Genomic DNA, 18,054 nt, shown 5'->3' with positions numbered 1-18,054 from the left:
GAGTTGGGACCCACAGGGATCAGCAGGGAGGAGCACAAGGGGAAAAGCTCTCCAGCCTGAAGTCAGGCTCCAGCCAGAGCTAGCACCTGGCAACACACAACTCACATCCTCCCTGGAAGGCAGGGGAGAACCCTGGAACTCCACACTCCCTCCCTCTGGGCGTCTCTCCTGTTCCTCTCCGATTCCGCCTTCCTCCACAGGTCCTCTCATCTTTGGCCACAGTGTTTGGTTTTTGAGAAGAGAATGTTGAATAAGCCAGGCTCCGTCATTCTGAGTCCGAACTTTCATTTGACTTGGAAGACTTACTCTTTCATTTTTTCTTCTTTTTCTTTGCTTTCTTCTTCTTCTCATGCTTTTCTTTCTTCTTTTTCTTGTGTTTCTATTCTGAGGAACTGGAGCTGCTCCCATCGTCATCTGACGCTGAATCCTCCAGCAATTGTTTTGATTGTTGTATCCTGAACATATAAGATTGACCAAATAACCATATTCAATGTAAAAAAAAATTTTTTTAGATAAAAATGTAAGAGCAGTAGAGGATGAAAGCTGTCACAAATAGTCATCTCATTAAAGATAGTACTGATGTTTACTTTTGCATATTTCCCTATTCTTGTCTATATCCATGCCTATTTTACATGACTGTAACCAGTGTACATGGAGAAGGCAATGGCACCCCACTCCAGTACTCTTGCCTGGAAAATCCCATGGACAGAGGAGCCTGGTAGGCTGCAGTCCATGGGTCACAAAGAGTTGGACATGACTGAGTGACTTCACTTTCACTTTTCACTTTCATGCATTGGAGAAGGAAATGGCAACCCACTCCAGTATTCTTGCCTGGAGAATCCCAGGGACAGGGGAGCCTGGTGGGCTGCCGTCTATGGGGTTGCACAGAGTCGGACATGACTGAAGAGACTTAGCAGCAGCAACCAGTGTACAAGCCATTTTGTATTCTCAGGTGAATACTAGGTAATCTCCCTCCTCAACAATTACAATTCAATATCACCAATTTGAAAAAAAAAAAAACCCTCTTGTTTTTTCTCCCTGTTTATTCATGTCTAATTTTTAACAATAGCTCAGACCCTTAAAGACAATGGAGAAGATAAAACATAAGAAAGAGACTCAATCACATAGTAGAACTAGATATCACAATGTGGGCTGCCAACATCAACTGTCTGTGACGTGAGTGGGCTTGGCCAACTTTTAAGTTAACTCAAGCAGAACAGGCTGCCTGTGCATCCCCCATATACTGATTTCAGGGATTACTCCTGTTCTCCAAACATTTCACAATTAAAATACCATCTTTATTAAACCATTTCTCTAATACTGGAATGGCTGTTTCTAACTTTGTATGATTTCAGACTTTAAGAAGATATTGTTATCACCAGAAGAGTCTCACGTTATATCCTTTTTGTGTCTTTTATTCTCTCGTATGATGTCATACATGGGATCTTCATGTGCCTTAAGGGTGAAAAAGGGTTGGATGAAAAAAGGGTTAAAGTTGGGTTAGGCTTGCTAGGTTGTTAGTTAATTAAACATTAAACCCCTAGGTTACTAAAAGCCAGTTATTCTTTTTCAGTTTGGTTGTTCAGATGTTCTAATCCTTCCTAAGGGGCACCAGCACTGCCAACTCACTGAAGCTGTGAAAAGAATTTCCCAAACAGGAAGATATAGGAGGGCTAACCTGGTGGTCCAGTGATTAGGACTCTGCACTTTTCACTGCGGAGGCTCCAGGGTCAACCCCTGATCAAGGAACAGGATCCTGCAAGCAACACAATGCAGCCAAAAGGAGAAAATACAGGATATAATTTAAGTACCCTTTATAAAGAAATAAACCATAGCAGAATCATGAAATATTATTCAAGGAAGAAATATTGATGCAACTCTCTTTGTTCAATGTGGATACATGACCATGAAATATTAATAGTATTAAGAAAAACAAGTGAATTATAAAATCACATATAGGAAGACTTCCCTGGTGGTTCAGTGGCTAAGACTCTGCTCTCCCAATGCAGGGGGCCTGGGTTCAATCCCTGGTCAGGGAACTAGATCCCACATGCCACAACTGGTGCAGCTAAATAATAACAGAAAAAATAAAATCATATATAAGAATGAAAAATTTATAGATATGCAAAAATATATAAGTCTCCCAAAGTCTGGAAATATACCAGAGGTATAGATAATTTTAAATGATTTGAATTACTTAAAAATAAGAACACATGTATGGGAAATGTTATGATATATGAATTATCTTGTTTTAAAAAAGAATAAACATTTATAATAGAAATTTTAGATACTGTCAGAGAATTGTTTTGAAAAAGTTGATTACTACCCAGAGATAACAGTAACATGTGGTGTTTTTTTCTTGTTCTGGGGGGTTTCTTTTTTGCCATCCTATGCAGTCTGTGGGATCTTAGTATCCCAACTAGGGATTGAACCTGCGCCCACATCAGTGAAAGCACCAAGTCCTAACTGTGACCACCAGGGAACTCCCTGGTCTCTCTTTTTCAATCATTATTCATAATTTATGAAAAATCATAATCATACTATATAAAACCCTGTTCATTTCATTTATGTTTTCATGAACATTTCCCCATGATATAACATATTCTTCTAAGCCACAATTCCTAATGGCTAAATATTCTGTTACAGTAATTTATGTCAGTATTTAATTTATCTTGATATGTTGGACTATTGTTTTCCATTTTTCTTTAGTTTTCATTTTTCTAAACATATAATAATGAAAACTATCCTATACATACGTAAATAGTTGTGTATATACTAATGTTCTCTTATACTCTTAAGGTAAATTCTTATAAATAGGATTTCTGAATCAAAATGAATATCCTTAAAGTTTCTGGGATTTATTGCCAAACTATGTTCTATGGTATCTGTAAAAATTGTCACTCCACTAGAAGTGGAATGATTGATGTCAAAATAAGTTATATCAGATTATTAAAATGAAAACACAGCATCTTAAATGTCATAAAAACCGGGGAATGTCTGTTGACTCCAGTCTGATTTATGCTGACAACCTCAGTACAGCCAGACAGCTATATATTTTACTTGATAGAAGCAGTTACTGAATTTACACCCCTGGGAAGTTACTGTTAAAATAATGTGAGGAATGATAGATTTATTTTACTGTCAAGTAAAGAGTATATGCAATTTATATATACATTTCTAGCTTATAGTTTAAAGATATAATCTTTAGGTAAAGCCTGGAAAACTAAAACCCTATTTTAGCTATGAAACATGTTTTTTTTAATACAATAATTTTAAAAAAGTGATTGAGTAAACAACAATGTCTGCTTCAGAAAAAGAATTACTATTCCCAAGGTATAAGCAAATAACACTTTAATGAGAAGTTAATTTTTTGTTAAAGAATCTGTCTCACAAATGTACAGGCATAATACCTCGTTCTTTATTGCACTTGGCAGATACCGCGTTTTTTTAACAAATCGAAGGTTTGTGGCAACTGTGTCGAGCAAGTCAGTCAGCATCCTATTTCCAAGAATACTTGCTTACTGCATGTCCCACTGTCACATTTTGGTAATTCTCACAATATCTCAAACTTTTTCATTATTGTTACGTTTGTTAGGGTGATCTGTAATCAGTGATCTTTGAAGTTAGTACTGTAGCCTTCTGAAGGCACAGATGATGGTTAGCAATTTTTAGCAAGAAAGTATTTTAAATTGTTATGTACTTTGTTTTTTAGACAGAATGCTGTTGCATACTTAACCAACTACAGTATAGTGTAAACATGACTTTTATATGTAATGAGAAATAAAAAAATTTGTGTCATTCACTATATTGTGATATTCACTTCTAGATGTTGCTAGAACCAAACCTGCCTTATCTCCAAGGTATGCCTGTGACTTAACACAAATGTGGTTAACACCAGACATTTTGGCTGAATGGCTCTGGGAATGTATTTTGTGTGAATTTCCAGTTTACTGAATATCAGCCTAATTCACTGATTTTCACTGTCTCTGATATATGTAAATTGATATGGTGGGGCTCTACTTACTACTCTGAACTGTTCTAACTTTTGATTGCCTTTGATAAAAAAAAAAGGGCATTCTTTGTCCCCTGTTCAGTGACTATACCATTTACAGCACCAACCTGAAATCAAAAAAGAAAAAAAGGAAATATTTCTGTAAGATAACAGTTTCTTTTAAAGAAGACAAAGAATTGGTAGATCATATCAAAGTTTTTCTTCATTAAACTCCGATTCTAAAAACAAATGCAATTAATGAATGAACCATGTAAGATCCTAAAAAACAAAGGAAAACTTGCGATTGGGTTATGTCCCAATAAAAATATTGTACGTTGAAAATATCGTAGTTCGAAAATGCACTTTAATGCACCTAACCTACTGAATATCATAGCTTAGCATAGCTTAAATGCACTCATAACACCTATCGATACATTAGCCTGCAATTGTGCAAAATCATCTAACACAAGGGCCTCCCCAGTGGCTCAGCAGTAAAGAATCTGCCTGCAATGCAGGAGCTACAAGAGATACAGGTTCAGTCCCTGGGTCAGGAAGATCCCCTGGAGAAGGGCATGACAACCCACTCCAGTATTCTTGCCTAGAGAACCCCACAGACAGAGGAGCCTGGTGGGCTACAGTCCATGGGGTTGAAAAGAGTCCGACATGACCAAAGCGACTTAGCAATGGCAATCTAACACAAAGCCTATTTTATTGAATAAAAAGCCTATTTTATAACGTGTTGAATTTCTCATGTAATTTATAAATGGATGTATGAATTCATTTACATATAATATATCCAAAAAAGCCAAATTGATAAAAACAGTAGATTAATGGCTATCTGGGGCTGAAATGGTGATTAACTGGAAAGAGTCCTGAGGGATCTTAATGAGAGGATAAAATTTTCTAAAACTTATTTATGGCAATAAATAAATATACTCAGTAGTTAACTAAAAATCACTATTTAAAATGGGTGAACTTCATAATATCTATATTAAACTGCAATAAAGCATATTCAAAAGGCCACAAACCCAAACATACAGAGAAAAACTGTAAGAGTCAAATGCAAAAAAATTTTGTATATCACAATGCAATAAATCACTAAAATGAACAGACACCAGAAAATTCACTTCTAAGGTACCAGAGGGGAGAACTGAGAATCAACTCAATTTTTCTTTGCAGAACCTCCAAAGAGCTCAGGAATTGAGCTTTGAGCACCAGATACTGTTGAATGTAAGGGTAAAGGAGTTGAAATAACGAGGACTGATTAAAAGTCCAAGGGCAACTCTTACTAGCCCTGGTAGAAGTTATTGTCTGAAAAAGGTAAATCATAGGATCTCTGGCAAAAGGACATCAGACACACGTGAAGGCAAGGTGTGACAGTAAATTCAGAAGATTACGGGAACACATAAAAAAAGCAGATGGCAAGATTTCCCAGCCTTTTTGCTCCAGTTAGATTCCACAACACTAGCAGCTTGGCCTTCACCCTCCATGGAAGAGCCGCCTTCTCTGGGAAAATACAACCCAGCCCTAGAAGAAAAACCTACAGGTACTGACCTCATAAGTTCTCAGTTGGACAGACTAGAAAGATCACCCTCCAGTGAAACTCAACAAGCCCTACTCACACACTTAGAGCTTCCAACAACTTTTTATCTCCCAGTGATGAGCAAGAATCAGTGTGATTGCCAGTCTTCAAGATGGACACCAAAATCCCTAAAAAACATGCTCTCAGGTATTCCCTGCAATGCTGAATAAAGCTAATTGTTGTAACCTAGGTACTGGGAAAGGATGGTGTGTGAATGGAGGCAAAGAAACATGAACTGCTATTTTAATTGTGTGCGTGAAGAATCTTTGTACAACACATGTCTTTAAAGGCAGCAGTACCCCTTCTTCAAATGCCATCTTATGCTGGTGTGGTGGATGGTGTGCACACAGCTCCACCTGGTCCAGACCCACCCTGTGTGGCCCACAGCTCCTCTCAGGTCATCTGGATAAACCTTAACACCACTAATGAGGACACGCTGAAGTGAGACCCAAGGAGACCCCAGGTGACCCAAGGTCACCCCCAATGCATCCTTCGTCCCCCATGGCATTTCTACATGGACTATCCCTTCTGTTACAGGAATATTACTGAAGCATAGACTCTGCAAGCAGCTGCAGTCCTGTGGAAGATCACTGCCCTTGCAGCCAGAAGCCCTGGAGTCAAGGCGCTGCTCTGCCGCTTACCCTAGACATGGACTAACACATGGAAGGCGGCTTCCTCATCTGTCGCCTAGAGATCATGCCCTGACTTCAACAGCATGGTGTGAGAATGAATTAAAAGGAGTGGACTCGTTTGTGGACAGTGGTCTATAACTTGCATGAACCGAGTCTGTTACTTGAAACCCTTCCACACTCACACTGCATGACTTTGACTTCTTTCCCGAGTGGCATCCAAAGTCCTTTGGTTGGTGCGTGGGCCAGAAATTCCCTGGCATGTTCATTGCCTGGGACATCTGGTATACAGTCTTCTGGCTTAGTCTCTTCCTGAAAAAGGAAACAGTGTGTAAGCTCTATGGCAAAAAAAGCGCCAGAGCTCTCCTCCCACCTGCTTGAGAACACAGCACTGCCTGGCTTGCTCATGGGCCGGAGACCCCTATGTCATCACGTTATCCTCTGAAGAGCTGGAAAGACAGATTATAACTGAGAGAGAAAATGGAAATAACTATTCCAGAAGAGCTGCTGCTGCTGCTGCTGCTGCTGCTAAGTCGCTTCAGTGGTGTCCGACTCTGTGCAACCCCATAGACGGCAGCCCACCAGGATCCCCCGTCCCTGGGATTCTCCAGGCAAGAACACTGGAGTGGTCTAGCCTACTACAAAAACAAAGTAGCTGTTCTTAGAGAAAAGTCACTGGTGTTTACACAGGGATGATCTGTGAGCTCCAAATTCTAATTCCAGATCACAAAAATTAGATTCTAAGATCACAAAAAATTTTCTGCTAACTTAGAAGCTTTGTGGAATGAGGCAGAAGATAGAATTAAACAAATAAGGTTTCCTGGAACAATAAAAATAATGTATCAGAGTAAAATAGATTATTAGACCTTGAAGGCCACTGTCATGTTTTATAATCTCATACACCCTGTATTTGTGAGATGCATTTTCACCACCAAATAACTGCACTGTATAATTAAGGTGCTGTTTTTTTACATTATGATTTTTTTCATGTTTCCATGAATATTAAATTTATAATAGAAGAATGTTTTCTAAAAAATTTCTTTTTAAGTTAAAAGCTACCAAACAGGAAAGGTTACTTTGGCCTTAAGTCCTCTAAGTCTCACTCCCAGAGAAACACACTGACACTGTGGCCGGGGTGCTGGAGGAGGGACTCTGCACCAGGTGGGCTGGACTGGATGGATTCACATGTCCTCAGAGTCCACTGTTCTCTGAACTGATGACATTCAAGAAATCAGCAGTGGAGCATCAGAGAAGGAACCTGGGGCAGCAGAGCTTCGAGAAGACACAGTCTCAAGGGAGACAGAAAGAAGGGGAGCGAGTGCTGAGGACACCCAGGGGGCCTGCAGGGGTGTCTTAGGGACAGACACGAGGCAGATTAAACTTCTGCAGAGGCAAAGACTATGACAAGCCCAAAGTGCACGAACTGACTGCCATCTGCAGAGAAGAGAGAGGACTACCGTAAAGGACTTCAAACCTTAAGTAGCTGTTTTTCAAAACAAGTGAGTCTGAGCTCTGGTCAAATCTGTCTCAGAGAAAAACCAAAAATACAAACTTTACACTGACCTTGATAAACTCAAGAGGAGGTTCTTCATAATTAGAAAGAAAAAAAAAAAACACTGGTCATCAACCATGTTCATAGGAACATAACACATTTCAATCAGCAAAAAGCAACTATAGGCCAAAATAAAAAGGTGTTTTTTCAGTAAAAACTGAAAACATTATAACTAAAACAGTTAATAAAATATGCCCAGCAGTCAGAAGTCCCAAATAAATAAACTGATGCTATACCGCATCCTAGGGGTTGTAGAACTTAAATTCACTGAAATAATAACTTGGTGTCTTGGCATGATTTTATTTTTGGAAGAATCAAGAGATTGCAGGGAAAATGTGATGCAAAAAGAGCCTTGTGTTAATTATGGTTCCAATCTGTCATTATACTTGTGGGTGATTTGTGTGTGTGTGTGAAGTCGCTCAGTCGTGTCCGACTCTCTACGACCCTGTGGACTGTAGCCCGCCAGGCTCCTCCGTCCATGGGATTCTCCATGGACAGAATGGGTGATTTACCTATCATAATTTTCAACTTCCATGACACTGAAAGGGTCATGGGGATGAGGACTGTGCAGGGGGAGGGAGCGAAGCCAGAAGAAAGGACCTGTTATAGCAGAAGGGGGTGGGGTTGACCTGTCCCGGAGGCTCCTCCTCCCACTTCCCACCCACCAGCTTAGGATTCAAGATCCTCCCTGAAAGGCCTGTCCTGGCCTTCCAGTGGGCTGAGTGGGGTATGGGGATACTGTCTGCTGCTCAGCAGCCTGACTACCCTCTGACCTCTCAGGACTCAAAGATGCAGGTCTCCTGCTCAGTGCCTGGATAATAGGTGACACTCAGTGAAGAACTACTGCTAGAGAAGCAGGCGACTGTGTGCAAATGTAGTTGCCCTTCCACCAACACAGCTCTCAGACCTCAGGGTCCTGAGAACGCAAATCATGCCCATGCTCCCAACTCATTTCCACTTGTCATTGCCCTGCTGAAACTTCCAGAAAAGGCTTCTGGATGCCAAATCTAGAAAAGTCGCACCAAATGCTCATGTTCATTTTTAAGCACTGACACACTACCTACTCCCTATTAAACACACTGTGTGGGTGTTTGGGTTTAATTGTGAATGCCCAAGGGACCAAAAACAAAAATGAGAATGAAAACAAAGGAACAGGACAACGGAACATGCCAGGTCTCTTCAGTGCTTCTGTAAGAAATATCCACCTGAGGACATCTGGACACTGCGGCTGGTTTAAAATTGTGTCTTGACTCCAGAAACTGGGAAACACACATGGGAGCTTCACCACTGATGCACCCAGATGGTGAGAGCCAGGATGACTAATTTTCCACATTTTCTATAATGAAGATGTGTTACTTTATGACCAGGGGGAAAATGTTCAAAATGCGAACTAGATATCCATATGGGACAATCTCCATAAGTTTAAATTTTTAAAAAAGGGGAGTGAAGAGCAAACCATTATATTTGGAGTGATTTTTTTTTTTTTTTTTTGGCCACACTAGCCAGCTTGTGGGATCTTAGTTCTCCAACCAGTGATCAAACCCAGGGTCCTGGCAGTAAGATCCCTTAGTCGTAACTACTGGACTGCCAGGGAATTCCCTTGGTATTTGTGTGTATGGGCAAAAGGAATCATCATGTGGCCATAACACACCCACCTTTGTTATGCATATAGACTGTCTCTGGAAGGATATCTAAAAAACTGGCTTGTCTCTAAGGAGGGGAACTAAGGATCATATAAATGGGAGAGTCTTTATTATTCATTCTATTTGCATTTGCATGCACATGTATTAACTTGCAAAATGCTTTCTAATTACAACAGAAAAGCAAAATCAGTGATATCTTCATTACAGCCATGTTGGTGTAAGCCCAGGTTAATATATTTCTGAAAGAAAACTGAAGGTAACAGGGACTAAGAAAAATGGAGCCTGAAATATGCTTTATATAGATAGAGGAAGCTCTGCCCCTGAAGACTACATAGCAACCAACCAGGCATGAAGAGACTTAGCTTTTTATGTGTGGGACACTGCTTTTCCAAAGTAAATGCTTGAAATATTTTCTAACAGAAAGTGGGGAGATGATAACCGTTCATCGGCATCCATTCATTAGAAACATTAACGCTATGCGTTATGCATACAGACCAAAAGGAGACTGCTGGTACCAGCATAAACCAACTGATCCAGGAATACATCCTTTGAGCCACAAGAGTTATACAAACAACAACATATGGCCAACAAACTGAAATCCAAATTACTGAAAAAATATGTAACTATTGATGCCAAAATGAAAAGGAGTGTGAAGGGACTAGACATTTTGAAATCTATTATTAGCAATGGCTTCCCTAAAAAGTCCATTTTACAACTGTTTTCATAAATTTAAAGGAAGGTGGTGGATGGTTTTTCCTCAGGCTAAACAATTCATTAACATATTAAAAAAAGAGAAGCAAGGTAAAGTGTAAGAAAATGGCCAGTGGAGATTGAAGAAGGTACATCAGGGACAAAGGATTTCAATTCAATTTCTGAAAAAACAAACAAACTGTGGGGCCTTCCATTTAATAAAATTGCAGACTGAACAACATGCTTAATTTTTTTTTTTTTTTGTTATAACAATAAACAAATTTAAAAGGTAGAAAGCTACAAAGGAATCTTCAGCAGAGACAACATCAGAGGAAGATTTCAACAAATCTGGGCAAGTGGAGGGAAGAAAGAACTGATTTCGGTCTGTGTAGGAAGTTAGTCTTCAGGAGATGGGGTTAGGGAATGTGGACATGGAGTGGCTGAAACCACCAGTTTTTTCCTCCTTCCTTATATCCAGGAAACTGCCCACCCACCCTGTGAAGGGGACTGCAGATTAGTGCCCTCTGAGCATATCTGAGGATGGGGGTGATAGTGAGTGTGGGCTGAAAATCGATGCTGAATGGAAGTTTGTATGAACTCGAGACACTCAGCCTTCTCCTTTCCAACCCACCCAGAAAGCTTGCATCTAAGCATAGATCCCCAGACTGAAGGGTCTTCTCTAGAGAAGCTGAAGAGCCCTAAAAAAAAATCTTTACCCACAGGCTGATCTTCCTCTAGTGAGACCACACAGTCAATGAACAAGCACCTTTTCTCTCTGTCTCATACATGGATGCTTGTCAAAGAGTGTTACAGGGCCTCACTCTTAAATATGAGTAGACACCCAGATATCCAGGCATTAGGAGGGAAAACTCTAAATGGAAGACAGATCAAAAGAAAAGGCAAATACAAAGGCAATGGAAGGAGCAGAAAACAAAGAAAAGTTAATGAGTATCCTCAAAGAAGAAACAAGAAAGGATGTTATGGACAAATAATGCTCAGAATGAGAAAAAGTTCTTGAATTGAGAAATATGAGAGCAGAATTTTTAAAATATGTGCAGTAGAAGAAACAGAAGATAAATCTACAAAATAGACTGAAAAGTCAAAGGGATAAACAACTGGAGATAAAAGACAATTACAGGATCAACAGAAATCCAACAGAAAGAAAAAGAAAAGGAGAAAAAGAAATCAAAACACAGTATACTTATTTAATACACCCATGAAATGTCAAAAGATGAAAAGAAACTGTTGTAAAAAAGACACATATCATCATAAGCTTCAGAATGGCAAAAATAAATGGAAGTAAAGTTGCCAAAGCTTTAAGAGTAGACTTAAGGCTGAGCAGGTAACCTATAAAAGAAAGGGAATCACAGTGCCATCAGACTCCTTAGCAATTCTGAAAAGTACATGCCACCTTCAAAATTGAGTGAAAATAATTTTTTTTTTTTGAAAATAATTTTTGACCTAGAATTCTATACCTCACCAAATTATGAAGTTTAAAGAGAGAATAAAGACATTTTCAGATATGCAAGGCATCAGAAAATTTACCTCCAATACACTCTTTCATGGGAAGTTACAGAATGTGCTTCAGCAAAATATGGGAGTAAAGACAGAAGGAGGAACAGACACAATCCAGGAATGGGATAAAAGACAGGATATTGGTGAAAGAAGTTTCAGGATAATGGTTGCACTCCAGGTCTAGAAAGTAACGAAGGATTACTGGAGGATAAAAGATGGAAGATCCAAGTGAAAAATAAAATAATTGATTATCTAGATAGGAATTCATGGGGGAAGTATTTTCAGCTTTTGAAGCCGCAGGGGAAAAAATAGCACTTGATAATAGTATATGAAGTCACTCAGTCGTGCCCAACTCTTTGTGACCCCATGGACTGTAGTCTACCAGGCTCCTTATCTGTCCTTGGGATTTTCCAGACAAGAGTATTGGAGTGGGTTGCCATTTCCTTCTCCAGGGTGATCTTCCCGACCCGCATTGTAGGCAGACGCTTTTACCATCTGAGCCACAGGGGAGTCCCTGGTGTGAAAAGAAGAAAAGCAAAAAGCAAAGGAGAAAAGGAAAGATAGACCCATTTGAATGCAGAGGTCCAAAGAATATCAAGGAGAGAGAAGAAAGCCTTCCTCAGTGATCAATGCAAAGAAATAGAGGAAAACAGTACAATGGGAAAGACTAGAGATCTCGTCAAGAAAATTAGAGATACCAAGGGAACATTTCATGCAAAGATGGGCTCGATAAAGGACAGAAATGTTATGGACCTAACAGAAGCAGAAGATATTAAGAAGAGGTGGCAAGAATACACAGAAGAACTGTGCAAAAAAGATCTTCACGACTCAGATAATCACAATGGTGTGATCACTCACCTAGAGCCAGACATCCTGGAATGTGAAGTCAAGTGGGGCTTAGGAAGCATCACTACCAACAAACCTAGTGGAGGTGATGGAACTCCAGTTGAGCTATTTCAAATCCTAAAAGATGATGCTGTGAAAGTGCTGCACTCAATATGCCAGCAAATTTGGAAAACTCACCAGTGGCCACAGGACTGGAAAAGGTCAGTTTTCATTCCAATCCCAAAGAAAGGCAATGCCAAAGAATGCTCAAACCACTGCACAATTGCACTCATCTCACACGCTAGTAAAGTAATGCTCAAAATTCTCCAGGCCAGGCTTCAACAATATGTGAACCGTGAACTTCCAGATATTCAAGCTAGTTTTTAAAAAGGCAGAGGAATCAGAGATCAAATTGCCAACATCCGCTGGATCATGGAAAAAGCAAGAGAGTTCCAGAAAAACATCTATTTCTGCCTTACTGACTATGCCAAAGCCTTTGTGTGGATCACAATAAACTCTGGAAAATTCTGAAAGGGATGGGAATACCAGATCACCTGACCTGCCTCTTGAGAGAAATCTGTACGCAGGTCAGGAAGCAATAGTTAGAATTGGACATGGAACAACAGACTGGTTCCAAATAGGAAAAGGAGTACGTCAAGGCTGTATATTGTCACTGTGCTTATTTAACTTATGTACAGAGTATATCATGAGAAACGCTGGGCACAAGCTGGAATCAAGATTGCCAGGAGAAATATCAATAACCTCAGATATGCAGATGACACCACCCTTATGGCAGAAAGTGAAGAAGAACTAAAGAGCCTCTTAATAAAAGTGAAAGAGGAGAGTGAAAAAGTTGGCTTAAAGCTCAACATTCAGAAAACTAAGATCATGGCATCTGGTCCCATCACTTCATGGCAACTAGATGGAGAAACAGTGGAAATAGTGGCAGACTTTATTTTTGGGGGCTCCAAACTCACTGCAGATGGTGACTGCAGCCATGAAATTAAGAGACACTTACTCCTTATGACCAACCTACACAGCATATAAAAAGCAGAGACATTATTTTGCCAACAAAGGTCTGTCTAGTCAAAGCTATGGTTTTTCCAGTAGTCATGTATGGATGGGAGAATTGGACTATATAAAGAAAGCTGAGCGCCAAAGAATTGATGCTTTTGAACTGTGGTGTTGGAGAAGACTCTTGAGAGTCCCTTGGAATGCAAGGAGATCCAACAAGTCCATCCTAAAGGAAATCAGTCCTGAATATTCATTGGAAGGACTGATGTTGAAGCTGAAACTCCAATACTTTGGCCACCTGATGCAAAGGGCTGACTCATTTGAAAAGACCCTGATGCTGGGAAAGAATGAAGGCAGGAGGAGAAGGGGACGACAAAGGATGAGATGGTTGGATGGCATCCCCAACTCAATGGATATTAAGCTTGAGTTAACTCCAGGAGCTGGTGATGGACAGGGAGGCCTGGCGTGTTGCAGTCCATGGGGTTGCAAAGAGTCGTAAACGACTGAGCAACTGAACTGAACTGAACTGAATAGTATATGAAGCAAATGAAAAATTGAGGCTATTACTATTCAAAAGACAACAGTTATACTAGAAAACAAGAAAATCATACTGTTTGACTCAAAAGCAAGCAACACTTATAACTTATAATGTTAGTACTCACATTGATTAGGGGAGTTATTACATTATAATGGAGCTCAATCGGAAGGATGGAAACAAAAAGGGCAAATAGGAGAACTAAATCTTTACAGGAAGTTAATAGATAATGTCTAAAAGTGTTGAATCAACAAAAGCAGTATAAGAATACAATTTAGAAATGTGCAGTTAAATCCAAGAAGTGAAACCTAAAAGCGTTTGCACATGGAAGTCTTGGCCCTGTTAGGAGAGAACTGGGGGTAGAGGGTTGTACAGGGAACTATGGGGGCGAATGAGGAGTGTGGCAACCCACCACTATTTTTTTGTATGATTTTTAGTAAATACGATTAACATTTGAGTTTTTAAGCTATATACAAGTATTACTCTGATATAAATTAAACTTTCTGAAAATCAAACACAACTCTGAACTAGAAAAAGCAAACATGCTCATAGCCTAGCCAGTTTTAAACCTGTCAAACTGGAAAAATCCCATTGGTCTGAGAATTGAGGACACCTCAATTCTGCTGTAGCTTTGTTGGCTAAACAGGTCAGTGACTTAATCACTGAGCCTCCATTTTCTCACCTATAAAATGTTATCATCTTTCTCCTGTCTGTGAAAAAGTTCTGTGAGCTTCACAATAAACATATAGAGTATTAACCACCATCTGGCATCTTATATTTAAAGATACTGAGCGCTGAGTGGGCCTCAGTCCTGCCTGAGTCCAGGGTGTCTAGAAGGAGCCAGGACTGTGGCTGCCAGCAATGCAGACCCTGTATTCACAACCATTGCTCAACGAGGCGAAATTCAGCTCAAGAGCCACACTGAAAAGTACAAGTCAGGCTTCAAGGAACCAAGCATTTTGTATCAAAGCTCCCAGAGGTGAAGGAGAAGGATTAACCCTTTGAGGACCTTTCCGGACATGTCTGTCTTAGCAATCATGAGAAAGCAGGCAATGAGAAGTGCCTGAAACAATTCAAATAACTAACTGAAAATCAAACTTAGGAAAGTTCGACTTCTAAAGCTGATTACAGGATGACAGAAACACAGAAAAGAACCGAAAGGGTCGTTAATCTAACTTTCCACCTGATGTTTATTTAAATCCCCTTTACAACCCACCCTTCTCTCAGTGGTCATCTGGACTCTCCTCCCATCCTCGGGACCTGGAGGAGCACACTGCCTCTTAAATCAGGCTGACACGGGTCCTAATTCTTGTTGAGCTGGAACTGGCCTCCTAGTAGCTTTCATCCTTATCCCTGGTAAAAAATCCTAAGGACCAGAGAGAACAAGTCTACCCTCTCTTCTACCTGACAGCTCCTCCCGAGTAGTTAGGAGCCAGGCCTTCACCCCACTTTACTTCTCTTCGTCACCGCACGAACTGTAACGGGACTGGGCTTTCTCTTTTCTTATTAACAGCAGAAGATGGAAAGGATGGGGATTTTAGCCCGTTCACAGTGCGCCCCCTGACCTGAGAGCGGGAAGGACCAGGGCGCTCAGCTGCACTTCTGGATTCAGTCCTGACCAAGCACCGCCGCTTTCTGCTGGGGAAGCGCCCGCCGCCGCAGCTCGCGTCCCCGGACGAGGCTCAGGGGAGGAGCCTGCCTCCCTCCAGCCAGCCGCTGGGAGTCTAGGGTCCCGCCGCCCGGGATCAAAACCGGCTTCGTGGGGCCGCGAAGACAGCACTTCCTGCCTGCCGCGTCCGCCGTGCCTCGCAGCAACCCCTCCTCCCGCCGCCCCACGCCCGATTTTATCGCCGAGGCCACCGGTCCCCCGCCTCCTCCGGCAGCTCAGCCGGACGGACTGCCTCCGGGCGGCGCAGCCTTAAGTCCGCACTCGGAGCGCCAAAACCCTGCGGTGGGGTCAGCGGGTGCCGCAGGCCGGAGCGCGTCCCCTGGCGAAGGCCGGGAGCCCCGGAGCCTAGGATGCTGCGGGGGGAGCTTGAACTCCCACTTGGTTCTCTGAAAGTATTTCTCCTGAAGCCTTCAGGGATGTAAGCCGTCAGTTGCATTGAAGCCACCATGCTAAGAAAAAGCACAAACAAGCGGGAAAGATCGAAGGCAGGAGGAGAAGGGGACGACAGAGGATCAGATGGTTGGATGGCATCACCGACTCAATGGACATGAGTTTGAGTAGGCACCGGGAGTTGGTGATGGCCAGGGAAGCCTGGGGTCCTGTAGTCCATCGGGTCGTAAAACGTCGGATACGACTGAGCGACTGAACTGAACTGAACAACTGGGGAGAGATCACGTAAAGAGGCCCTAAGACTCAATAATAAATGAGATATCAGGTCAGACCCCACTGCCTAACCACACCCTACGCCTAGTGAGAGGACTCCTTGGTGCATGCCAGAGATAAATCTTAAGTGGCTCACAGCAACCAAGCTAGACCAGAACTGTTTTCCCCATCTTGGGGAGGCTTTGTGGCCGACCAGTTATGTGTCTAAAGTAAAAGAAAAGAAAATGGAAGAAGGAAAAAAGAAAAAGAAAAGACAACAAACAGTATTTAAATACAACAGGTGACCTTATAGCATGCAAGCAAATAATCTGAAAACTTTAGTATATACTTCTATGCAGAAAGCAATTGTGTTGGATTTTTCTCACTTGCAATAGATGAAAGTCTATTCAAAGTAAGCTTGCCTAACACAGTGATTTGATCTCTCAGCAAGAAGACCTGGGGATTGATAATTACATTTTAGCAAATATTAGTAAAAATTCTTTTGAAGACAACAGTGGACCAAAATCCAAATCGAATTGTTCTTTTTTTTTCTGCAGTACCTCCCCCACATGTGGGATCTTAATTCCCTGACCAGGGATGGAAACTGTGCCCCCTGCACTGGAAATTCTAAGTCTTGACCATTGGACTGCTAGGGAAGTCCCCAAATGAAACTGTTCTAAGAAAATGAAATCCAGGAATTTATTGACTTACATACGTGAAATGTCATAGGATAAAACTTCAGGAATGGCTGGATCTAGGTGCTAAAATGTTATAGTTGGCAAGTTCTCTCTCAGCTTTACTTTCCTTTGTATTGCTTCATTCTTTGTAGTCTTTCCCATGTGAGGAAAACGATGGCCACTGGAAGCCAAAGATGGCCAACAAATTAGCAGTCCTAGATGGAAGAAACTTTCCCTTTCTCAGTTTCAGTAAGAATTCCATGTATTATACTCATTGCCTTAGCAATTCTTTATTACCCAGGGCCATCTTTCACATTCAGCCCCATTTTCTGACTGTGATAACTCAGTATAATAGCATCTAGTAAGCAATGAAACAAACGGGAATTCTTACCCTGGTGGATATGATTCTGAATCATTATTGTTACCTATCATCCTTTGTTTATGCTTATAGCATCTGGAGGGGTGTGCAGGTACCGTTCATTTCCAGAAATAGAGAGTAAAGTGATTATTACCCAACCATGAATATACATGGAGTCACCCTTCAGTTTGTACCAGGGCACCTAGCCCACTGAGTGAGAGATGCTTTATTTGTTGTCTCTCCCTATTCTAGCCTCAGCTTCAGGCTTTTCTACCCCTCTGCTTCATCCTAAGATAGCAGATTCACCCTCAAATCCAACAAGACGGTCTTGGTGTTGGTCTAATTGTAGAGGGGTGTCTGTATCCAGTCCTGACTGTGTTACTGGATAGGTTTGAAGCCTTTTTTTCCCCCTAGATGCTTATTTATTTCTGGCTGTGCTGGGTCTCTGTTGGTGGTTGGACTCTTCTCTAGTTGTGGCGAGCGGGGGCTACTCTCTTGTGGTGCACGAGCTTCTCACTGTGGTGGCTTCTCTTGCAGAGCACGGGCTCTAGGGTGATCAGGCTTCAGTAGTTGCAGCACGTGGGCTCAGTAGTTATGGTGCATGGGCTTTAGACGCCCCACTGCATATGGAATCTTCCTGGACCAGGGATCGAACCTGCGCCCCCCGGCACTGACAGCCGTATTTTTAACCACTGGACCACCAGGCAAGTCCTATTTCTAATCATTTCAACT

The 18,054-nt window shown here is 41.4% G+C and overlaps 1 protein-coding gene and 1 non-coding gene across 2 annotated transcripts; one reads left to right on the top strand and one right to left on the bottom strand.

Annotated features, from left to right (window-relative positions):
• Nucleotides 1-366: 366 nt before the first annotated feature.
• Nucleotides 367-7,995, bottom strand: LOC120877521 (retinitis pigmentosa 9 protein-like). Its single transcript, XM_040259877.1, has 4 exons — nt 7,991-7,995; nt 6,388-6,514; nt 1,394-1,455; nt 367-455 (listed from the first exon to the last, which is right to left on the bottom strand). Exons 1-4 carry the CDS (start codon nt 7,993-7,995, stop codon nt 380-382), a joined length of 270 nt encoding a protein of 89 aa, XP_040115811.1. The 3' UTR covers nt 367-379.
• Nucleotides 1,967-2,039, top strand: TRNAG-CCC. The gene has a single exon. It is a non-coding gene; the product is annotated as a tRNA-Gly (tRNA).
• Nucleotides 7,996-18,054: the final 10,059 nt, after the last annotated feature.

The sequence above is a fragment of the Oryx dammah genome, unplaced genomic scaffold (genome assembly GCF_014754425.2).
Source record: "Oryx dammah isolate SB20612 unplaced genomic scaffold, SCBI_Odam_1.1 HiC_scaffold_18, whole genome shotgun sequence".
Classification (NCBI taxonomy): Eukaryota; Metazoa; Chordata; class Mammalia; order Artiodactyla; family Bovidae; genus Oryx; species Oryx dammah.
This window is presented reverse-complemented; position numbering and strand designations above follow the sequence as displayed.

Coding starts and splice junctions, on each gene's coding strand:
- LOC120877521 (XM_040259877.1), bottom strand. Junction 1,456..6,387: donor AGAAGTCAAAGTCATGCAGT/GTGAGTGTGGAA, acceptor TTCACCCTTAAG/GCACATGAAGATCCCATGTA. Junction 456..1,393: donor AGACACAAAAAGGATATAAC/GTGAGACTCTTC, acceptor TTATATGTTCAG/GATACAACAATCAAAACAAT.